The sequence below is a fragment of the Rhamphochromis longiceps genome, linkage group LG11 (genome assembly GCF_057381845.1).
Source record: "Rhamphochromis longiceps isolate RC_006_pf linkage group LG11, R_longiceps_female_GT1.1, whole genome shotgun sequence".
Taxonomy (NCBI): domain Eukaryota; kingdom Metazoa; phylum Chordata; class Actinopteri; order Cichliformes; family Cichlidae; genus Rhamphochromis; species Rhamphochromis longiceps.
This window is the reverse complement of record NC_140567.1, coordinates 14882989-14908172: the sequence shown is the minus strand read 5'-3', so window position 1 is coordinate 14908172 and position 25184 is coordinate 14882989. Positions and strand designations below refer to the sequence as shown.

Sequence of the window (25184 nt, the reverse complement as noted above, 5' to 3'; positions counted from 1 at the left end):
GTGCACTATACAGGTCATCGGATGTTCAAGATGGGCTTTACATCTTCCAACAACTGCTCACACTGTCAAGGCAATACACCAGACAATTATATCCACACTCTTTGGTTCTGTCCACCAGTGCAGAAGTTTTGGCGCGAGATATGTGAAGACTTATCAAAGTGTCTGAAATGTAAAATTCCAACCTCCCCTTTAGTATGCTTGTTGGGAAAATTGGATGAGGTCACTACAGAAACTACTACAGTCCACATGGTTTTCACTGCCCTATGCATCGCCAAGAAAACGGTCCTCATGAACTGGAAAAATAAAAATAATCTTAATTCTAGCCAATATAGAAACTTCTAATGGATCACATTAGTCTCGATATAGCCTCTGCCACCACATTAGATCAATCCCTCTGGGCTCCTTTGATCGGCTCCATCACTTAGCGGGGGTAGGGGGTCGTGGTTTGGTCCTGCCTCAGCTACTGTGGTTAATATGGAGTTGGGACAGGCTTAGGGCGCCTGGAGGACCCCTAGAGACATTATCCCTGGAGGGCTTAACCCGGGGGTTGTGTTCATAACCTGGTTAGTGGCTCTGGTCGCTCTTAGAGGTTGTTCTCCTCGTGGCTGCGTGCAGCGGGGCTGGAGGATGGTCTGTACTGGTGGACGTAGGTTACTGGCCTGGTGGCCTGGCTGCCCCTGAGTGGATCCGGGGCAGGCGTGGGGGTTTGGGGTTCGGGGGTGCTTCGCCTCCGTGCTGGGGCTCTGGCTGGGCCTTGGGGGCTTCGGTCCTCGTCGGTGTGTCACCGAGGTTGTGAGCGGGTGGGTGCACGGGGACTCAGCCCTGGCGCAGGGGGCCTCTTGTGCATCGGCCTAACTGGGGGGCTCTTCAACTGGCGGGGAGGTTGTTCCATCCTTGCAGGAGTCCACTCTGCAGGTGGGGGAGAGACATAAGAGAGGTGGAGAATAAACTTAACCTGGGTGTCTGTAGTCTTGTGTAGTCTGGGAGACGATTGAATGTTGGGGTGGGTACAGTTTCCTCTGCGGTGGGGTAGGGTGGGCTGCCCCGGGTCCTGTGGGGCTTGGCAGTGCTACCGTAGGCCCCGGTCTGGATGGACCTGGGCTCCCTTGCCTTGGTGGGTACCAGAGGACGGGGGTACCTACTGGGGTCAGCGGGGGAGCTGGCCCTAGGGAGGGGCATCCTCCCCTCCCTCCTTTTCCTCCCCATCCCCGGCTACCTCCCTCTTCCCGCTCCACCACACTCACCCACACAAGTAGGTCCTTGGGGTGCGGGTGTGTCACAAGGGTGCAGGGGAGACACCTGCTGCTCTCTGGCAGCAGCACCATGCTCTCCCTTGTTTTAAATGCACTTTAGAACAACACGCAGCAACACTACACATGAGCGGGAGGAGGGAGGTATGGGGTCTTCACACACCCCCGTTCTCTGCTAGCCATCGGGGCGGGGGGGCTGGGAAGAGATGTTAGCTGTCCGATTGGCCTCCCTGCTGCTGCGGAGCCTGGGACGGTCTGCTTGCCTCCACCCCGGGGGGAAGGGTAACATCTCTTGGGTCTGGGTTCTGTTTCCCCCTCTGGGGGCGAGGGTACCTGGACCCGGGGTATAGAGTATGTTTGGGGAGTGTGATTGTGTGTACATGTCCATTTATGTCAATCCTTACGTTGGGTGAGTGCTGAGTGTTTGTATATGTGTGCATGAGGGTGGGAATGCATGTTTGTGTCTGTGTGTCTGTGTCTATTTGTCAGGTCGGGTCTTAGACTCCACCTCTCTGGGAACTCCCAGGCCCTCCAAGGCCTATCTCCCCTCACCACACTCCCTGCCGGTGACTGATGCCCTCATGGGTCGGTGCATTGGTGGTTCTTGGTGTCCGGGGCTGGGTACTGGGTATGTACCGGCTCACTCCCGGTGGCTACTTGGTAGGGCCTGGCGCCTGTTGCTCGGTCAGGCCTCCTCCTCCTCTGGGCCTGCGGCTCGGTGCACTCTGGCTCAGCTGGCTGCCGGCAGAGCCGGCGGGCACGCCGGTGCAGCCCCCTCTAGCTTCTGCTCGGTTAGATTAATGCGATGCTGTTGTGTTTAGTATGCTGGTTGGGTTTTTTTTTTGCTTGTTTTCTATTCTTCTTCTCTCAACAGGTGATCCAGGAGATTTTTTTCTCCCCCCTTTTCTCACTGTCCCTCTCCCCTTCTGTTTTTCTTTTCCTTCCTCTTTCTTTCTCCCTTTCCTGTCCCTCACTCATGTCTGTCCCGTCTGTAACATCTGAAAATAAAATATAATAAATAATAAAAACAAAGGTCAGTCAAATGGACCAATACGGCAATGCCACGATGATCCATTTGGCAAAGTAAATCCATTGGGTATCCTTGTTGGTCTTCAGACAACAATTCTGATGGCTAAAGAACCAAATAGGACAGGCAAAAGAAAGGAAAAAAAAGAATGACAAATTTTTCGGGTTTTTGTAAAGACAAACTGCAAAGCTGAGTCTTACACATCCATGACCAGGGTGCATTTGTGTGAAAGACCCAGAGGAGCTCAGATATGTTTTTCCCCACAAAAAAATACTTCAGGAACCAGTGATGCTATATACTCTGAGCATGTACTATGGTCAATGTAACCTCTATGAACCTTCATGAACTTTAACTAATTAAATTCAGAGATTAAAAAAGTAACCACATTGTTTATAATAATATTGTAATGTTCTTAAAATAAGTGTAAATCAACATCTGCAACATTTCCAGTCTAATATTTTCCTCCTCAGACTCTCATTCTAACACAACAATACGCTTTAAGACACCACTTAGCAATACTTGGCCAGCTACGCCACTTAAAATCGATATTTAATATGAAATCATTTCCAAATACTAAATCTTTAAGTGATGCCACTTTAAAGAAAAAAGTTATTCATATTTCACTATAGTAGATTCCAAATAACACACTGTGGTTGATGATGGAGGTTTTCTGCTTTCTACCAGAGCTCCATCTACAGTGTGCTGCTTGACCTTTATGCATATCTGCAAATCTCAGGAAAGGAGGCAACTCTGTTACATTCACTGAGATCAGCAGACGTTTAGAGTTTGAGAGTCAGGCTGCTGTGTTAACATTAATAAAAATAAATGAACCTACTAAAAAAGCCTTTTCCTGCTCCTTCTCTATCTCCTCTGTTAAAACCCTCTTTGCTTCCACTGGTCCATTCAACTCGATTGTTTTTACATCCTGCTACTACCAGTCCAACTATTTATATTGGGGCGATCGTGGCTCAAGAGTTGGGAGTTCGCCTTGTAATTGGAAGGTTGCCGGTTCGAGCCTCGGCTTGGATAGTCTCTGTCGTTGTGTCCTTGGGCAAGACACTTCACCCGTTGCCTACTGGTGGTGGTCAGAGGGCCCGGTGGCGCCTGTGTCCGGCAGCCTCGCCTCTGTCAGTGCGCCTCGGCAACCTTCCAATTACAAGACGAACTCCCAACTCTTGAGCCACGATCACTTCTGAAGGCTGATTCATGTGTTGAAATTGGTTTAGGAGCAGTTCTGAGCTCAGGAGCTGCTTCATGTTTGAATCTCAGATCCTCATTTTATGCAGCAGCGCCACCTACTGCTCAAAGCACTGAACTACCAGATGAGGTTGAATATTGTCTCCTTGGTCTACACACCTCCATGTTCACTGAGCTGTGTGCTTTATCACTACTCTTTCACCCTCTTTTACACATGAACACAGTGACAGACCTGAGTCTGAAACCAAGTACCAATGAAAAGGAACTCTTGATTAAAATGACTTACGATTTTTATTTTTAAAAAAACAAGAACTTCACACTGTGATAATAAAACACACCAGGACTTAAGTCTGATATGCAGATTCCTGTGCTTTTGCAGCAAAAACCATGATGCTGCTTTACTTTGAATATCCCAGCTGCTTCTCTGCTCCAATGACCAAATGTATTTAATGTGCACAAATCAAAGTGAGAACTGCACTTCAAGACTGTACATGATGGAATTCATGTTATTGGTGATTAATAGGACTCTGTGCTTATTGTTTCAGTGAGCTTTCATCCTGGCAGCAGTGAGAGGTGAGGGAACCTCTGCAAGATACAAATAGATGTCACTGAACTGGAGCTCTGGGACAGACGTCACTTTCAGGAATTTAAATAAAGCTGAATTTGGCAGAATATGAATCACAAGTCCCTGAAAATTATAGTTTCTCTTGATGTCTTCGTTATTCCTCCATGGATAGATGATCCAGTAGCAACACTTTTGTCCTGCAGTACTACCAACTGTCCACTATTGGCCAAGTCACATGACTGAAAACTATGTTGAAGGACAAACCCAATAAATTTGGATCACAAGATGTGCACGTGTGACAAGCACTTTTTTCTTTTTTCTTTTTGACTTACCCCCTTCAGTACTGTAGCAATCAGAACTACTGTCTGAAGGCCAAGAAAAATTCCCAATGGCTTTGCCATGGTCCATGTAAGGGACTGTTGAGACAACGCCAGTCTCTCCGATCCTTTTGCCTTGGCAGAGATCACGCAGAGATGTTTGCAAGTTTCACACAATCCTTTTATTACCGATTTTCCTTACAGATGTATCTGGAGATCAGTTCACTGCAGTCCTATTCTAAAGGCTGATCTCAAGAATTCCACACAACAGCTACAGTTATAGTGTCTGGTCTCCTCCCCCTACAGTAAACACCCCCACAATGGAAAAACACTGGTACAGTGGCCAGGGGTGCTGACACCCTGACCCCCATCTCCTTTTAAGCTAGTGTCCGTTTGCCATTTGTCTGCCCCTTAACCCCCTAACAAAGTTTTCTTTTAAAAAGAAAGAAAGACAGAATTCAAAAATTTAATTAGTGGACCCATAAAAGAGATAAATACAACTCTACAAAAAGTCATTTTCAGAAATTTAAACAAGGTGGAAACAACTCACAAACTGACCTAAACACAAAGACACAGGAGGGTAGCTTTTATAGTGGTTTGGCCAAAACATTTACACACAATCAGGGGAAACAAAAAACAAACACTAACTCAGCACAAAATAACACAACTAAACTTAAAACACCCCTGTTTCTCATAAGTATTTGGTTGTTCCTGGCCAAGCCTTTTGCCCAGACAGGAAACAGCCACCTCCCAAAACCAGGTAACTCAAAGAGAAACATAATTAATAAAAGAAAAAACATTTTTAAAAAACATCAGTGCTCGGTTTAAGTAAGAACATTAATGAATTATATTAGTGAAGCAAGTGCAAACCAAACTAATAAAGTAAATGAATTGACTTTTGTCCATGTGTGGCTGATGCAATCACAGTCCACTTGATTGATCTTTTTACTTTATTTTAGTTTGTTTTGTTATATTATTTATTTTTAACTTTTTAGTTACTGCAAACGGAACAGACATGACCGGGGATAGGAAAGGGAAAGACATAGACAAGAGAAGTTTAAGAAAAACAGAGGGGAAGAAAAACAGAGGGGGGGAGGGACAGTGAGAGAAGACACTAAAAAATCCGCTGGATCACCTGCTGGAAAAAATATGAAAAACAATCAAAAAGAGAACAACGCAGTAGGGAGACCACAGCAACAACCTACATAAGTATAAGTACGAGTAAATAAAAAAATATTGAATGTTACTGAGCAACACACAGGTCACCAATCAGCCACGGTGCAGAAGCTACAGGGGGCTGCAGTGACGTGCCCGCAGGCTGTGCTGGCAGCCAGCTGCGGCAGAGTGCCAGGCCCAGCCACCCGAGGTATGAGGGCCCCCTGCCTTCTGGTAGGGGCCCGACCGAGCCACGGGCGCCAGGCCCCGCCAAACAGCCACCGGGAGTGACCCAGTACATACCTAAGTGCCCAGCCCTGGACACCGAGAACCACCAACGCACCGATGCCTGAGGGCATCAACCACTGGTATGGAGTGTGGTGAGATCGGCCCCACACCTGGGGGTAGCCTGACATAGACTTAGAGAAACAGGCTCACACAGACACAAACATGCATTCCTGCCCTCATGCACACATTTACAAATAGTCAGCAGTGTGTGAAGCACTTTGTTCCATTTGCACAGTTAAATGTTTTATTTTCTCCTCTAGTAGTTGTGTTGATTGTTGCACACCTGTAAACAAAGACAAAAGGTTGGACAGATGTACAGAAAGAGCTTCTGGCTCTGTTTGATTAAATCATGCTGTAAACAGTGGAGACAGTCGAACAGCTGGATAATAAATGTGAGCTGCTGTCTGAGAACATTTTAGAAAGAAGGAAAACACCTACAAATAAACAACAAAGGAAAATGAGAATAAATAAAGATTTTTATATTCTTCACATATACGTGATTATTACTCCAAACCACATCACACCATATTAGACCTCCTATTTCATAGGTGTCAAACTCTGGCCCGCGGGCCAAATTTGGCCCGCAGCCTAATTAAATTTGGCCCGCGAAGCCATACCAAATTACTATTAGAGCTGGCCTACTGGTATTAAACAGCTAATATATATATTTTTTAGTATTAAGCTTTGCTTGTTCCATATTCAGTTTTCCAGCAAAACTTATTTGAGTCCATAAGAAAAGATTCATTCCTATATCTGGAGGAAGATTTTTTTAAAAATAAATATTAACGTTAGCCCGCGACTTTGTTCCAGTTTTGAATTTTGGCCCACTGTGTATTTGAGTTTGACACCCCTGTCCTATTTCATCTGATAGAACTGATACAGGGTTATCTGTGTTACTGTATTACTGGATTTAAATGCATTTAAATGTTCATAAAATTATCTAAAAACATTGGACATGCTGGAGCCTGACTGAGAACAGAATGATTCAAAGTAAGATGAAGGTATTACTCAGTGGTGTCAGCAGCATTTCTCTCAGATGAGTTCCTGATGAGGATGTGAGCGTCTCTTAGATCAACATTGTGTTGATTTATGTTGTAAATGCTGATGCAGGAAATTTCATATAGACCCAATAAGTCAACTGTCCACCAGCTGATGGGCTGGTTTCCTACAGTGTTAGAACATGTTTCTTTATTTCCGTCCAAAGCTCTGTCAGCAGTGTAGTTGAGACCATTTACTGTGTAGACTGAAGACTGAAATGCCACTTTGTCATCCAGTTTGATAGTTTCCCATCCTGGACTACATCCTGATGATGTAACTGAAAGTAAAGTTAAAAAAAAGATGATGTACGTGGTACTAACACTTCAGATTAAGGCTTTTGCTGTTTCTTTATCAAAATCTTCTTTTCACTCCTAAATAATGAATCTGAATTCTGACTTTATAATCAGATTAAGTCTTTTGTAGCTACCATATTTAGCACACACACACAATTAATATTGTGATGCACAAATAAATAAAGGGAGAAAAATATATAAAAATAATTTAAAAGGCATAAAATTAAATACTTTACAAATAAGTATATTCAGAACAGAAGCACCATCATACTTTTGATATAACCTGAAGAAACTGATTAGAAATGCACTCTTACCTGGATCCTGTTGAGTTGATCTTCCTGTGAAGTTTCAGAGAACGATGTAAGAATGAGTGAATTACTGCCAGCTCTGATATTGTTGTTTGGTAATACAGCAGAAAGCACAGAATGTAAACCATCCTTCAACACTCAGAAATGAAACTGGTTTTACTAAAGTCAAATCCTCTTTAAACTAAATGAAACGACTTTTGCTTTATCGAGCAGTTTGGATCAACTCACAGTAAAACTGAACTGTTATATTTGATCTTTTTCATTCTTTATAACGATCATTGAAACATCACTGTGCCAGGCAGGAACATCAAATGATCCACTTACCAATCAAAGTGATGAACAACAGACTCCACAGCATCTTTACTTTAGACTCTTTGCACAAATGTGTCCTCTAATAAGAGAAAGAAAAGACTTCTACCCTCACTCTGGAGTTTTCTGTAGACACACTGATGTTGATATGATCCCCTCTCTGAGTCAGAGCTGGATTTGTATTTCTGTCACTTCCCTCACAGCAGAAAACATGAAAATATTCATTTCTCCTGTTTACACTCAGAGTGAGGCTGTTATGTTCAGTAGGCAAAGCATTCCCAGACTTTTACATCTGATTTGCAGATGTGAACATACCACGACTGTTATGATCACCATGTTCAAACTACATTCTGTGTGCATCCACGTGCAAATACTTTAGCGTACCAGGAAACTTACTTCACCAGTGGAAGCTGTGTGAATAGGTTTTCAGTGACATTTCCACAGCTGGATCATTATGTAGGGAAACAAGAATTTATGTTTTCATTTTTAACAGGACACTATGCCAGACTTTCTGCACAACATCTGAATTTAAATGTCCTGAAACTTCATGTTTCATTATTTAAAGCAAAATGCTTCTCACATGTTCACATCCTTTGATCCAAATTTATTGGGTTTTGTCCTCAAACAAGTATAAAATATAAATCTTTTCTAAATCAACCTATCAAGCCAGAGCCTCAATAACAGCTGGGATTTTAAATTAACATTGCACACATTTCATGTCTCACAGCTGCTAGCTACAAGCTGAGGAGTGCAGGGACCACAGAGTATTTTCAGCCTTCTACAGCAACACTGGAGAAACAATCACACACACCAGGATTAATCAAAGGTCATCACAGAAACTTTAAGTTAGTGGAAATGTTGGTTCCACAGACGCAGAGTAACAAGGATTTCAACTTTGTAAAAGCCTCAGTAGGTCAGTTTCATTCAGAGAATCTTCTCCAGTCAAAGCCTATCAGGAGATTATTTACAGCTATAGGAGTCGGTACCGCAGTTAAATTTAGGAGCGATATATTGAAATGGCTTCAAACCACTGGTTAAAGTGGAGCGTACATGTGTTCGTCCTGCATTATCTGTGTCTGTGGAGAAACAACTGTAACTAATTACATCCAGACACTGTCATGAATCAGCAAAAACAGATCTGAAGGTACACAGAGTACTGATGCAGAAAAGAAAACATTTGGGATCCAAAGCAAACCGCACCGACATGAAGGAAAAATCTGATCAGAATACAGAAGGTAAAAACTTTACAGTGAGATTAGAAAAAAATCAATTCATGTCCACAGTTATTTTCAAATCTGACAACGTGTATTTTCTAAAACCAAAAAGCTGGCAGCTGTAGAGTGAAAACATCTGGATTGCTGTAAGAAACATTCAGCTAACTACCTTTAAATACAGAAAACAAGTGAGGACTATAGCAGAAGTACAGCAGGTACAGATATGACATATGAGCGTAATAGGACCGCAGGTAAACTACTCAGATCACAACGTTAGCTTTTAGCTCTACAGCACAAGGTTAACTGGGATACGTGATGAATGCTGGATATAAAATCATAACTCAGTGAAAAGACACGGCAGCCTCGATATAAGCTACACATCTGTGTATTTATAGCTTCAAGAACTGTAAGACCAGATTAGACTTTACCAGAAAACATCTTTGAACAGCTGCTAATGGGACCACATCACTAATATTTATTGATGATGTGACTGCTGACAGAATTAGTAGAATGAATTTTAAAGTCTACAGGGTTGTACTCTCCTCTCAGACACACTCAAATGCTGTAAAACTGTACAACCATTAATACAATTCTTTCTTTAAATGCCTTAACTTAAAGCTGAAAGTCTGCACTTACATCACATCTAGATTGCTTGATTTAAAATCAACTTGAACTGTGGTGCTGTACATAGGCACTAACACAAAAGAAAAACGTGCCAGTGTCCAGATATTTATGGTTCTGACTGCATGTTTATAAAGTAATTTAGGATTAACATTTGAGCCCGAGCGATCAATACTGGTCAATGTTAATGATTTGCTGACCTACTGGTATCAGCATTTATATTTAGTCAATAAAAACTAAAATGCAAAGAAAAGGCAGGAGAACCAATCATGTTATGAGTCCTAACGTTGCACAGTTTGTCCACCAGAGGGCACTCTCAACTTCCCATGTTTATAATCTGCACTGTCATTTTATCATAATAAGGACTTAGTAATAACTATGTATGTTCAGAGAATGTTTAGGTGCGATTTTCTATGTCTAAAAGAAAACAATACTGGCTCATAACTTTTGCACAGTCCACTTCCTGCTGTGACAAAACAAATTTCCCACGTGTGGGACTAATAAAGGTTATCTTATCTTATCTTATCATTAGTTGTGTTCTAATTAGCACCTCAAATATGAACACACTAGCAAGCACAATTCATTCAAACATTAATCCAGCTGACTGCATGTCTTTTCTCTTGAGTTATGATTCTACATTTTTGCAAAGTACCAAAAAGCCACTTGTGCACAGTGAACTCTAAAACTGATTCTAATTAAAAACACTAATCTATTGTACATATTGAGCCTGTCTTGCTAACAGGAAGTCCACTGTTGACTGGATAGAGTTGCAATGACAGTTTTCATAGATAGAAACATATAAAAACCATTCAAAACAGATCGACTATAATAATGAAACAGCACACTGTAAAAGACTGTGGGCTGGATACCTGGGGGCAGCATGAAGCCTAACCTGTAGACTAAATTGAGTACTGACTGCCATTTTGTACCATGTATAGACATTAGCATATGAGATCATAAATGCTTAGAAAAGAGCACAAAACGGCTGCACTTGGGGTGTTTTTTTTAAAAAAATGTTGTGCAAAATAGAAATAAGTCATTAAAATAAGCCCCTCTAAACTAAAAGTAGCTCAAACTTAGCAAATATTCCAGTGATTTGAGCAACATTTTCAAAAGAAAACAGGTCCTCAAATCGCATTTTTAAGCTACATTTTCAGTTTAACCAGGATGAGGCTTCTACTGTGCCAAGTATACCAACCCCAAATATGTACAAATGTTGTTTGTCTTGGTTATTGCATGCAGTATTAGACAAAAGTATTCTTTAAAACGGTGACTCTGTTATTTTCATGACCAGGCACTCGTCACATGATGACCAAACAGATAAAAGGTTTCAGCTGGATTAAAGCTAAAGATGTTGGAAATCTAACCGCAGTGACTTCTAGTGCGACAAGTGCCCGGGGATACGTTCTAAACACTATCAAAATTCAGAACTTCAAGGTGTCTGTTTAAGGACTTAGAACTGAAGTTACCAATGTTAGCTTCAGTGTAGCTAGGCATCTAACAGCGTCAGCAGAAAGCAGAGCTCGCTCATGCATCATCATTAGTTTGAACAATCCTTCCTTAAGTTTACTGATTTCCAAAGTTGAGAGTTGGTGAAATTCTGTTCAAAACAAGCGACGAGCCACGTAGGCACAAAGGTTAACCTGCAAAGCTTCATCGGTTTCTCTCTCCTGTCAGTGAAGAACAGCAGTCGGGACAGTTCGCAAAGAGTTTGAAAGAGTCAAGAAAACAGAGAGTGGAGCTTTATTTGGTAGTCTTCTCGCCGCAGAGGGAAAGCTGTGCCACGTCTTCATCACAACAATTCCTCCGATGAGAGAAAGCAACTTTATCCAAGAACGTCTTTTAGTTTTCCAAAGCGTTTTTCAGTTTTCAGTCCCTTTGCCTCTGTGCCTGCTTACGCTGCAGACAATTTACCGAGACAGAGAGCCAATACGACGCCGCTAATGTTTACACCTTGGGAAGTGCGCATCATGTAATAGTCACTTATTTGACAAACAACACAGGAGGAGAGGGGTAAAGCAGCGGGCAGGGGGGTGTAGCAACAAGAGGGAGACGCGGGAAACGGTTCCCTTGATTTAAAGCAACAACAGGATTACAAGACATATAATGCAAATGCATTTTCATACCAAGAAATCTTGAAAAATTGGGCTCAAATTGTGCAATTTAGTGAAACAACATGTTGGGTGATTGTTCTATTATTTTCAGCCATATAAACATCAAACTATGAAACAAATATATTATTAAAAAAGTGATTAAACTGGTAACATTCCAGGTTAGTACAAATTAAAAAAAAAGGCAAAACACTGGTTCAGTTTGTAGTCATACAAAACAGATTTGGTCTTCCATTTCATGGAATTAAATGAGATTAAGGTGCCTAATCAGTATTTAGTCCACTATGAACACAAGTGGACAAAGTGCATTGATTTTTAAAGTTTACTTTAGGTGCTTCAGGTTTCTCTCTTCAGTGCAGAAAGGAGTCAGATTGTTATTTGAAATACTGCCTAACTGTTTTTGCTTTTATTTTTCTAAAGTACGAGTCAGAGCCATCGTGATTCACAGGCCTCATATCATTGATGTGGTGCTAACTCCAGTCTTGTTAAGGTGAGAACTTGCTTTTATTTGCACGATTTTAGGGAAACGTACAGGTCACAACTAGTAAAACACTGCAGCAAAGTTTTTGCGTCTGTGTTGTTATTTCAATGGAACCAGAGGTCCATCTCCCAGTGGCCCTTATTTAGTGCACAAATGGTGCCTTTGTAGCTCACTGCCCAGAAGACAACACATTCAACTTCACATAAACGCTCTCATTCTCATGATCTACACAAGCCCCTTTAAAAAGGTCAGAACAGATCACAGGAGGTGTTTTATCAAAAGGTGAAAGCAGTGCATATTAAATGCATTCTTTCCCATCCGACCTGTAGATGTTATGTTAAAAATCTATAAGAGTAAAGAAACAATGAGCAAGTATAAAGGGAAGACTTGAATAGACATCCTGTGTTATTTAATGCCTGGCCTTGGCATTCATTCAGCATTAAGGTACTTTTTTTCTCATATCATTTCACACAGATCATCAAATTCATGTCAGCTCGAATAACCTGCTGATTCTCTTGATCTGCTCTTCACAGGTGCTAAAAAACAGGTAAAATGAAATCCCACAGTCATGTGCTGGTTTCACTGGATACACCGCTCAGCAGTGACATCTAGCTGCAATACATTTTCAAGCACCTTTTTAAGTACAACTGCTCAGAGGAGGGTGGGCATTCACAGAATTACAAATTGATATTTGAATTCAGGCCCTTGCTCACAACTTATCAAACACTCCTTCCAGAAGAAAAGCAGCATCAGTGTCTGAAAGGGGGCAGCTTAGTAGCTTCATTTAAGCAGGCAAGGAGTGCAAATTAGAAAGGAGCAAAATCTGTCGTTTAGACAGTTTGCTTCCTTTAAAAAAAAAAAAAAAAAAAAAAAAAAGGGTTTAATGGATGTGTTTGGATTCAACATATTTTTGGATACCTATCTCACTGACAGTTGTCATCCTCAGCTCAGCTTGAAGATTGTATTTCACGCCATTCCTCTTCATAAACATTATGTAGGTGCTGCTTTATAAGCGTTATCAAAGTTTCATGTGCCTCTGTGTGGGGTCGGATTCTTGTTTTCACCTTAGTTACAGTGAGAGATTGATCTAAAGCTAATAGTCCGTGTCTTAGTGTCACATAGACGTGACTCGGAAACAGCTTGAAAAGCAAATGAATGTGGAGAACTACACATGCAAATCAGTGGATAAAAACACTTGGTCTAGCTAACTGCCGTCCAGCGTCGATTCCTCCAAACAGTATTTCTTGTAACATTCAGTTAAGCTTCACCCTGCTTCCCCACAATTGCTAGTCTTCAGAAACGGACAAAGATTTCTTGACGCTGCGTGATGGCTCCCAAACCTCACTGTCGTCTGTGTCATCACCATCCTCCTCCTCGTCCTCCTCCTCATCTTCTTCATCTCCCTGCCCTGCGCCTGTCTGCTCGTCGGTGGCCATTGACTCTCCCTGCGTCTCCTCTCCTTCCTCCTGTGTTCCTTCGTCTCCATCAGTCCTCTGTGCGCTCGGTTCCAGGAAAGGATCTAACCCCCCGTCCAAGCGTCGCTGCACCTCGGCGAACCACTCCCTCACCTTTCGACAAACAGAGAAAGAGGAGGTCGTGACCTCAGAAGGTTATTTCTCAGCTTCGAGGTGGTTGAAAATACTTTCACTTTACTAGTGAGTGTTAATGACATGAAGACCAGTTAGGTCCATGCAACCCTTAGTACGTTTTCTGTAACAATCCTGATTATCTTTTAACTAGTGGCACAGAGACAACCCTAGCCTCAGGGGGTCACAAACTAGCATAGTGCTGGTCCAGGATAAATGGAAGGTTTGCCTCAAGAAAGGAATGTGGTGAAAAATCTGTGCCAAATACCAAATCTGTGTCAAATAAAGTGGACTCATTCATTGCGGTGAGTCATGGAGAAATAAGAGAGCAGGCAAAAGTACTTTAACTCATTATCTTTTGACTAAATATACATTATTGGGCCACATCTCTTAATCTTTGAATTCAGCTTTTTTCCAATGTCATTGCAGCAGATGTACAATATCAAGTAACTAGCATGACAAAGGGCCTTTATAAACATTTGTAAAAGAACAGGTTGTTCTGCAGAGATCACTGAATTTAAGCGTAGTGCTGTAATAGGATCTCGTCACTGAAAACATTTCCAGATATTTCTAGGTACAGTGTTTCACAATCAGTGGTAAGTGGTAATACAGCAAAGTGGAAGTGTTTAGGAACCACAGACACTCTGCCGTGAAGTGAAAGTTACAGAGCGCTCTGCTGACTCAGTAATTGCAGAGATCCAAACCTCCTTTGACATTAACATCAGCATCCCAGTGTCGACTGGGAGCTTCATTGCACTAAATTCAATAACTGAGCAGCTCCTTTAGATGTTCCATGTAGGTGGCCCAGTATTTTGTCTATACAGTATACAGCGGTCCCTCGCTATAACGCGGTTCAGCTTCCGCAGTCTCACTGTTTCGCAGATTTTTTTTGTGCAATTTTGCATGCTTTTTTTTAACAGAGCATTGTGTTCTGCGTCCTGATTGGCTGTAGATAGAGCTGGGCGATATAAGATTTTTTCATATCACAATATGCTTTTTTCATTTCAGGCGATAACGATATATATCACGATATAACCCAAATAACTATATTTGTAAGATTTAAATGTGCCGTTGCTCACAAGTAAAATGTGAAATAATCAGCAGCTTGTTTTGATTTAAATATTTATTTCCCATAATAAGTTCAACAGGGTAGATGTACTTAAAATGAGGCTTCAGTTTAGGCAAAATAAAGGCAAATATTACAAACTACACAAAAGGGAGCCGTTAAAGCGTTTAAGTTTCAAAATAGAACAAACAAAACAGACTGCTAAATTGTCAGTTCCACGTAGAAACAAAATATTAATTCTAAAAATAAATCTTAGTTTATTTTACAGAAGAAGAGACAAAATTGACTAACTTTTTTAATATTGCTTTGGAAGCGCTGTCTGAGAAATGTTTATGTCCAAGGAGTTGGTAACGAGGATCCATTACCTTAATTAGCTGCTTGAATCCTTCATTGTCGACCGTGTTTATTGGTAGCATGTCTTTAGCAAGACAGTAAGCTATGACATTCGTTATGTTGCTATGTCTCTTAGCTTTTTTGTCATATGGTAAGACGCTGGAGAAAGCCAACTCAATTGACTGTTGCTGCTTCTCAGGGATTCCCCCTGGTTGTTTTCGATGACGAATTAGCGCTTTCAGTCAGAGATTGAGCGTGCTCTAGTGGGTGGCACTGCTTCAGGTGATAAAAAAAAAAAAAAAGGTTTGTTGTATTTCCAGACTTTGTGGGAACATGCTTTCGGCACAATTTACAGTGGGCGTTACTCTGTTTTTTGTCAGACTTCAAATAGCTGAAATACCTCCACACTACGGAACTTCTCTGGCCTTTCCTTTTGACAATCTCTCCGGCATTGGAACCGTCATCTGTGTTCTCTTCGGTAACCTGGTCACCCAAGCTCTCAGTTGATTTTTCTCTAGTTGGCACACTCATTTCCTCCATTACCCGGCGGCTGGCTGCTTCCCAAACAAATACACACGTGCGGCTTGGCACTTGTGCGGCTTGGCACTTGTGCTCACAAGTCACGTGACGTGGTTCGGCTCTGCGCTACTTAATTTGGATTGGCTGTTCTTTTTTTTTTATAAGAGAGGAAGAGAGAGAGAGATGAGGTCTATTGCAACAGTTTCATTTTTCTATCGAGAAAAAGTTATTTCGCAATACATATCGTTATCGTTCTATCGCCCAGCTCCAGCTGTAGACCACTGTCAATCAATCTCCTCTGTGCCGTGTCTCCTGTACAGTACAGAATGCGTTCAGCTTGTCAAATTTACACAAATCTTCGATCGCTAGCAGTGTGACTCTGAAGTGCTGCACTGTATGTTTGTAAGTTTTCTCCCCAACAAACACAACAATGCCAATAAAACGTTTCGCACCGCAAAGGCAACCGCGGGTGCCTTTGGTTTCATCCTATAATACTGATAGTGTTTAAACAAGAGAGAAAAGTGTCTGAGAAATGTGTATAAAGTGTGTAGTGAGGGGTTTTACAGCCTTACAAAATCTATAATAACTGTAAAAAAGAAAGTTGGCTACTTCGCGAATTTCACTTAACGCGGGTTATTTTTAGACCGCAATAAACGAGGGACCACTGTATACCAAATCATCTCATAAGGGTTTTTTTTTTAGGTAAAAACAAAGTATTTAAAAACCAGAATGTCAATAATACAGAAGCTTATCAAGCTCATAATCCAACACAGTCCACAGGCTACTGTAATGAGTGAAGAACAGAAAGGAGTCTAAGGAGCTTGAAAAAGAAAAGCGTCTGGACTTTTTTAAGTTGCTTGAAGACGTTTCACCTCTCATCCGAGAAGCCGCTTTTCTTCCCAAGCTCCTTAGACTACGATGACCTGGATGACTGAGAACCTTCACAGACAAACAGAAAGGAGGTTACAAGTTTTCCTGTTACTATACTAACTAAATTGCACAAACTAAAGATAATTAAACTAAAACTAATTAAAATCTACAAGAATGCACACAAACAATCATATTCATGGTTATGGGCACTTTTCCCAAAAATTGCTACTCAACCTAGGGCAGGGGAGTTCAACTTCAGGCCTCTAAAGGCAGTCTCCTGCAGGTTTTAGATATCACCCTTGGTAAACACACCTAAATCAACTGACTAGTTCACTACCAAGCCTCCGGAGAACTTCAAGACATGTTGAAGAGGTAATTTAAATCAGCTGTGTTGGATCAAGGAAACATCTAAAACCTGCAGGACACCGGCCCTTGAGTCCTGGAGTTGGACACCCATCCCTAGGTGGTGTAGCGATTCTTGGGAAACGTGTCTATAAAACTATAAATACAACCCTGACACTGAGCAGAATTTAGGTGAAGACCTTTTAAGTGATCGCTGTGCAAGTTTCTCTAAAATCTGACCAATATTTATAATTCTTGTGAATTGCACTATGAAGGACGGATGGACAGATGCCTCACCATTGCATCCGTCCATTTGGCTGGATAAGCTAAAATAGGAAGAGATTTTAAAAAAGAAATATTGTTCAATTCTGCAGTTATTATTGTTATTATTATTATTTTACTTTCCTCACCTAAGAGGAAAGGTGGTCCTAGGAGTTACTTGTTCTTACCTGTTCATAGCTCATGTTGGTCTTGGTGACAAGCTCGTCCAGATCTTGCTCATTCAGGAAGTGGTGCTTCAAGTAGTACTCCTTCAGGATCTCCTTCCCAGTCTTGAACTTCTTTGATGGGGTTGGCCGGTCGACATCTGAACTTAAAGAGGTGGACCTTCTTGGCTGCTTCCTGGTTCGGGATCGTCCCCACCCACGATTTCGTACACGTCTTTTCCGACTGCCGCTTCCCAGTTTACTCCCACCTCCGCTGTTTGGTCCTTCGATGTTGCCACTTTGGTATTGAAAGAACCACTTCAGGTTTCCGTTCTTCCAGGAATACCGAGAGTCTCCGAACCAGCTGACAATGTAGGAGCGAGGAAGGCCGCTTTCCTCTGCCAGCTGATCGTACTCCTCTGGTGTGGGCCACTGGGTCCTAACAAAGGCACTTTTCAGAATATGGAGCTGCTCCGGAGTCTTTTTACTCTTGTCCTTAATGTCCTTCTTGTTGCTGCTGGGCAAATGCTTGGTGCGATTCCCAGGAGGAGTTTGACTACCTTTTCGAGATGAGGAGGCAGGAGGTGAAGAAGAGGCCGTTGCTCCTGTTCCTCCCCCTTCTCCTGCTTTTGCTCCATCTGTTTCTATTTTTCCTCCTTCAGAGGAATCTGGAGACGAGGTGCTGACGGATGGCATTTTTCGTCTCTCGGTGAACCAGGCGTCAATTTCCCTCCGTGTCAGTTTAGTCTCCGTCCTCAGACGGCTCAGCTCTTCATCTGAAGGTGTGGTGTTCTTCTCAAAACTCTCCTCCAGCACCACAAGCTGCTCCGGCGTCTTCTCCTTAAACTTCTGCAGGGTAAAGTCTGGAAACGGGTTCCACGTTTTGGGACGGGTCTCCTTCTCCTTCACGGGAGGTGTACGTGGAGGATGGGGTGATGTCGGGGTCTCGTCGCTGGAGTCGATAACAATGGTGGTGTTAGCAGCGCTGCTACATGTGCCCCCGCTTCTACCACCTCCGTCGTGAAACACGATGACGTGGCTGTTCTTGGAGTTGCGCTGGTTGTACCTGGTGTCACTGAACCACTTTTTGATCTCCCCTTTCGTCAGGTTGGTAAGTTTCATCAATCGGGCAATTTCAGCATCTGTGACAAAGTGGTTCTTCAGGTAGCTGGCTTTCAGCTCCGCCAGCTGCTCTTTGGATTTCTTAGGTCGCATGCTGAATGTGTCAACACTGAGGGCTGAGTTCTCCTTAGAGACAGAAGGAAAAAGTTACATTTTATTTACATTTTGTTTCTCCAACACAGTTCTAGCTGAAAGAAACACCACAAGGTCATTTTTGTGTACTGATTATAAAGCCATTAAAGGTTCTTCTTGGTAGCACGAGCTGTAAGTGCTTTCCACACCTGTGGTGAAAGAGAGGGAGGCTGGATAGTGGTAGCCCGCTTCAGCTCACTGTTTGTCAGGGTGGGCTGGCAGGAAACTCTGCTGGAGCTCTGGGACTGGCTAGGCAACCCTGCCACTGTCAGGGTGATGGGACTGGTCACTGGAAGGTTGCCTCCTGGGCCAACCTACATAGCATCAGAAAAAAATAATAAAGGACAGAGATGTGATGTTTTGTTTAAAGGGAAAACGTGTTTATAAAACAAAAGTGTTTTTTTTAAGTGTTTAACCGCTGTAATGTTTTCATGTACTTGTGCTAGTGGCTTTTTTGGCAAGACTCCAATTCCCATCTCCTCTCATGTCTGGCTAAAGACCAAAATCAACAGAGGTCAGAACATCCAGCTCACTCAGAAAGAATTCAGTTCTCACACACCAAAGTGAGAGTAATAATTCACCTATTTGTTCTGCATTCATTTGGTATAAGAGGCTCGGTTCCAGAGATGCAAAGCAACGTCAACATTGGGTGTAAAAGCACGAGGGAAGTCTGTGTGTCCATCAGTACTGTTGTTTCTGAGTGGCTAATTTAGTATTACTGGAATTCAGAATGCAATCGCAGCCAGCTTTTATGGAATTGGTTTTTCAAACAGTTAAAGTGATGTGCTCATTTTCAAATCGTCACTGTGACATCAACAGGAAAGCTATTCATATGCGCACACCTTCTTAGATGGATTTGTAATTGATTACTCCTTTGCATTACATTACTACTCATTCAGACTAGTTCATTGTACCTGAGACAAGATGAAAAGCTGAGAAACCCAAGCCAGGTTAAGGCTGGGTCAAATGTAACACGTGTTTTTTCCTTACCTACCTGTGTGAACACGAGGCCAGGCTGGCCCACTATCTGGCAGGTCTGAAGGATGGACTGCAGGCCGTTAGCAGCAGCCGACAGCTGGTGAGCAGGTATGACAGTGATAGTCTGAGGCACAGTGTGCACCGTGCCATTAAACTGCTTCCTCCTGGCCTCTTCCACTTCTTCTGGAGTCCAGCTGACACCGTGCTTCAGCCTCTGAGCTGAGAACCACACCTGCGACACAGATCGAGCACATCTGACTCTAATATTTTGTTTTAAAGTATACTTTAAAACAGTCCGTTTGTAGATGAAAAATGGGAATTCCAATTGAGGAAGCTTTTCACTTGTAAAACAACAAGTAATACTACACTACAAAAACAATGATGGCCATAACACAAAAGTAATTATCAGTAATGAGCCTCTGAATTCCTTACTGGTGACTCACCAATATATCCGATTTTAGTCCTACTTACTTAAATGTGTGAAAAATATTCAAAGTAAGAACTAAGAAATCATGAAAGCTTTATGCGCAGAGGTACCTTGATCTGTTCCTCTGTGAACTGTGTTTGTGCTGCCAGGCTGCTGATCTCAGCCATGGAGGGGTAAGGGAACTTCTTATATGTGGTGCCCAGCAGAGGGTTGGTGTCCATAGCGGCACTGTAGGAGGGGATGCTGCTAAGTGGAATCAGCAGCTGGGGCTGAACTGCTGCTGTGTTTTGCTGGGCCTGGAAGGCAGAGAGCACCTGGAACAAAGACAGAGAGGGATGGAAATGAGAAATGTTATCCATGTAGAGCAGCTAAAGGAGAGATGGTGTCCAAGCTCTATTTGGCAGGCTTCTGACCAGCTGAAGTGTTCCTGAACGAGGCAATGAATATTTATCAGCTGAGGGGCTGCTATTATGCTGTTGATATTTAACATTACAGCAACCCTTTGTCCAAAAGCTTGCAGCAGGTTTTAGGTACAGACCGCTGCTGGGTCTCACCACATGCATTAATTGCTCACAGGCACTGGTAAAATCGGAATTCGTACAGCTGTAAAACACATGACATTATATAGTGTCTCTACCTGTGCCAGACCAGCAGGCAGGACTGTAGGATTTAAAATGGATGACTTCCTCTGCTGTTCAAACTGAGGGGTGATCAGCAAGCCGCCTCCCCCGAGCTTCATGGAGTCGTGCATGAGCATCTCCACAGGCGTCATCGGCCCCGGAGGAGCTTCAATGGGTTCCTGCTCCCCACCCAACTCTCCATCGCCACCTCCTCCAAAAGCCTCCGCTGCCTCGTCTGCCGATTTCAGGGACACAGCGATTCTCTTGGGTTCAGATTTGGTCTTCATCCTCATGATCGGGGTCTTGCTGAGAGAGATGGCAGCAACTGCAGCGGGGTCTGCTCCCCCCTCCTCAGGGGTGTCACACTGTTGCTCGTGGGTGGGCTGATCGCTGCTCAGATCCTCAGGAGGATTTGTAGTGCTGCTTTTCAGTGACGGACCGACAGCCTCTCTGTTGTCTACAGTAGATACACCAGGTTCATCTGTAGTATAAACAGTAACAATAATGCAGCATTCATTATTTACAGCACATCTGTGTATACTAAGTATATTACAGGTTTGTCAGGTGAGAATGAGACCAAGAAAGAGTCTTACCTGAATCTGGTGGAGCAGGAACAACAACTACAGCCTGCCCCAGCTCCTCTGCAGTCAGCCCCTCCTCCGTTCCCTCCTTCACCTTTCCCTCCTCCTCCTCCCCAGCATCTTCCTCCTTCGTTTTCTCTGTTTTCTCCTCCACCTCCTCTTGCTCCTGCTCAACCACATCAGAGGGCACCACCATGCAAGGTGTGGTGGATTTCCGGCGGCTCGACATTGTCAAACCAAACTTTTTACTTCTCCGGCAAAACTAGATGCGTGGCAGAACTGCCGAGACTCACATATCGCAAGCAAACGTGCTCCCACTTTAAAGTCCTTGAATTCTGTATTTCTGTTGAAAAACACACACACAGACAAAACAATTATTCAAATAATCTGCCCACTGTTGCTTAAGCGTTCCTATTGTTGTTATCAAATCTTTCCTTTGCTGCCAAAGGTAAGAAACTGTGTGTGGGACAGGAGTTCAGTTTTCAGCTGTGTATTTGTTACTGAGTTGAGTGTTTTAAAGAGGCACGTAGGGAAGGGCATTACAAGTAAGCCCAAGCTATTTAACCTGAGTGAATGCAGGTTTAATTAATTACAAAGCGTAATTACGCTGAAGGCTTAAAACTCCAACTTATTCTTACAAAATGACTGGACGGGTTTTTATTTATTGTTTCTTTTATTCTTTGTGTTTGATTTTATTAACAAATGACTTCAGGCCCCCGGTTTGGACGGGCAATCCTTAGGAAAGCTGCAACACCACAGTCTGTAACATTCGCGCTATTTTAAGAACAGAAGCTTAATGATTGCCTAAATGTCATGCATTTAGGAGACATCTATGAACTGGAGCTACACATGCTGCACTAGCTTTGTACAATTACCACCTTCAGGATATGATTCATAAAACCCACATAAGACTTTCACTTCATCTTTAAGGCTTTTACCACTTAACTAGCAGTAAAGGGGTCAATGACGGTGGGGTTAACCTCTGATACTGTTACCAATTTCAGTTTAGAGCATTACTATGGAATCATGCTGACCGGCAGCAGTCACTATTTAAGATTAAACAATCACCCAAACAAATCATTGATTAACACAGTGAGTTCCACCCTATGCTGCAGATGAAGTCCCCATGAGGTGATTTCTTTTTTCATCTCGAATGAAGTTATTCATTATGTTCATTCATCAGTATACTGCAATATGTGTCTTTAATTACTTGATGTGTGATGTGACTTAATGATGATGTTATAATAGTGAGACAACTAGGCCAGTTAAGTTATATTTTTACATAGTGCACTGCACAGGCTACGAACTGCACAGTCCTTCAGATGATGATGTAACTGCATGAAATTGTGAGGCGTAACTAAAACTTGATCAGCTGAGTTCTCTGCCTCCTAAAGTCATCACAGACACTTGTGAATTTATACCAGAGACATTAAAAGGGAGATACTGCAACAGCAAACATGGTGCTACAAGCATAACTTCAAAGAGTGAGAAGATTGTTAAAAACAAAATCTCATTTTAAGGCAAATTCAGCTAAATTTTAAGCATTTTTTTTTAAATCAGATTTGATGAGTGATTTGATACATGTGGTATATTTGACCGTTGAAAACAAGCAGCATTCAGACAGTGTATGTCACATGTTATTAACAGGTTATTATTAGACTATTAATAACAGGTGTTACACATAATACATTGGGCACAGAAGGTAACAAGAAATAATCATACAGGACTTAAAAGGGGCCGCATCCTCATATACAGTCACGTGAAAAAATCTGAACAAGCAGAGACTGGATCCACTTTGAAACAGTTAAATCCAGCTGAAGAAGATATTCAAATAAATGACAGTAAATTTACATTTAGATAAACAAAGGAGATCCATAAAATTTGAGTCAGCTGTTTGAGATTAGGTGTCGGTGATAACAACCTTCTTCGGAAGTGACAGTGAGTTCTGTTTTATTTAAACTTTGACATCTGTGATCTTGAAGTGTGTGGCGTCATCCTGTCAAGTTCTAAAGAGCCCTTTGAGGCCTTCAGAATACATCTTGTAGTTGTGGAGACTATAAGTTTGGCAAGGGCTTTTAAAAAGGCCGCTAAAATGACTTAAATTAGTCAGATCAGGATATATTAAAGCAATTATGGTAGGGGGATCATATCATAATCTATTTCATTATTTACATCTCGCTTTAAGGCACAGATTTCCTGCTCAAAAATAATATTTGAATTCACTTTGCATGTGTCTTTGCGAATTAAGAGTTCAACTTAAAAGCTTATGGATGCCAGGTTGTTGACTGTGACACAAGTGCTACAGCAAATAAGCAAACATTTTCCTCTAACACGCCTCTGCACACGCTTTGAGCCAACTTCTCCTGACTTGTTGCTGGTAAAGTCACCCTAACAGATTACACAGAGGTGTGGACGGCATGCTACGCTGCTCTGCCATCATGCGCTCATTTGCATCAACTGTTAGCAACTCAATAATGTGGAGGTGTGAGCTAGCTCATTCGTTATAATTATTAATGCCACGTTCAAGCTACGAATTATTAAACAAAATATGGTTAGTTCGACTCTAAAGCATCCGACACGTACAAAGAAATGGGCCAACTAGCCAGTGTTAGCCGGGCCAGTCATAATTATTGATCACGTCTGGCGGTAAACTTACTGGAACTACTGAAATGTGCACTGTGTTGCTACCAGGCTGTCGAGACAAGGCGAGGAGTGATTTCCTGGGTCTCAGCAGAGCAGCTCTCAGCTCCTCTCTGGTGGTATCTGTCGGCGTCTCTGCTTTCCCCCGGCTAACCGCTCAGACCCGAGCCTGGCCCGGGACCGCAGCAGCGTTAACGTTATCCGGGCAAACGGGTCTTCCCAAACCCAGCCGAGGGACGCAGACAGACAGACGGACCGGTCTAACGGCTACGGCTGTCGTTGGCAGATGCTGGAAAACACCGGACATCTCCCTCTCTCCCCGTCGGAGCAGGTTACTTCACGCCAAAGCGGGGGCTTCTTTGTCAAAGTTGAACCACCGAACGAACGCACGGGAGTTACATTCATACCGTGCTGTTTGCTGACCCAATTCTCTGATTTTTTTTTTAACGGCAGATTTTTTTAATGATCAAACGGCGTCATCATTCAATGTAATACGTCCTGACGTCATTCCTCGGCGACTCTCTCTGTGCTCTTAAAATTTTTGGGGAGAAATTTTAGGCTACAAAATGCCCAATTTAACAGCACTACAGTGGACTCGGTGTGAGCTTGTTTTGGCCGTGATATCCTTAGAGTAACTGCGTGTCAAACAGCGTGTGCGGCGGGCCGTAAACTCATCATTTCCCCGATCCGGCTGCGTGCCAAAATGTCCTTACATGACCTGTCAGGGCACGATGAGAAGCTACTTAAGGACAACACTGACAATGCAGACTTTCCTTTCAACACACGCGATACTGTGTACAGTTGCTGTTCAGGCTTTTCTCGTGATTATTTTCACTTTTGAAAAAAAAAAAGGGCTATTATGTAAAGAGCTTTTTAAGCTGCCGTAAAAAAACGTCTTTTATATATTTAAAATAAAACGAGGTTGTCGCCTCCTTTTGGCTATAAACAATAACAAGAATGCGTCAGAGTATAATGCAACAGTCATACATGAAGCGCGGTATAACTGGTTAAACACTTCAGGTTGTATTTACTTCGCTTTTTGTTATCCGTTAGTTATCACTGGCATTACGCAACCAAAATCAGTGTGTGGATCATTTTAAATGCACTTCATTGAATTAATGTGCCATAATAAAGTCACATGGTTGTTAGGAGACAAGTTATGAGCATCTGTGAAGGGATGAATGCCTAAAATGGGGTCACATTTTTAAAAATCCTGGATCCTCAATTTCCCATAATGCAATTATTTAATCTCTCCGGTCTACCTATTCTTAACAATGGTCGTTAAAAGTATTATCTATATATAAGATCAGATAAGTTTGTTTGTGTAGTCCCGCTGCAGTCGCTGATAACAACTTGTAAAACTTTCTAA

At 42.5% G+C, this 25184-nt stretch overlaps 1 protein-coding gene across 2 annotated transcripts; it reads right to left on the bottom strand.

The window, feature by feature from the left end:
• Positions 1-4813: 4813 nt before the first annotated feature.
• Positions 4814-24493, bottom strand: zhx1 (zinc fingers and homeoboxes 1). 2 transcript variants are annotated; one of them, XM_085422447.1, is made up of 9 exons: positions 23832-24493; positions 21188-21518; positions 20612-21075; positions 20085-20288; positions 19564-19779; positions 18719-18883; positions 17340-18563; positions 16551-16617; positions 13523-13742 (listed from the first exon to the last, which is right to left on the bottom strand). In XM_085422447.1, exons 2-9 carry the CDS (start codon positions 21402-21404, stop codon positions 13660-13662), a joined length of 2640 nt encoding a protein of 879 aa, XP_085278573.1. In that variant the 5' UTR covers positions 21405-21518; positions 23832-24493; the 3' UTR covers positions 13523-13659. The 2 variants fall into 2 exon arrangements, with proteins under 2 accessions (XP_085278572.1, XP_085278573.1); XM_085422446.1 differs by lacking the exon at positions 16551-16617 and having other exon boundaries at positions 4814-13742.
• Positions 24494-25184: the final 691 nt, after the last annotated feature.

Excerpts from the sequence above, each read along its gene's own strand:
- zhx1 (XM_085422446.1), bottom strand. The coding sequence starts at position 21,404 with ATGTCGAGCCGCCGGAAATCCACCACACCTTGCATGGTGGTGCCCTCT. Across the intron at positions 20,289-20,611 it reads TGCCTGCTGGTCTGGCACAG|GTGCTCTCTGCCTTCCAGGC; the intron begins GTAGAGACACTA and ends TCTTTGTTCCAG. Across the intron at positions 18,564-18,718 it reads CTCCCTCTCTTTCACCACAG|GAGAACTCAGCCCTCAGTGT; the intron begins GTGTGGAAAGCA and ends TCTGTCTCTAAG.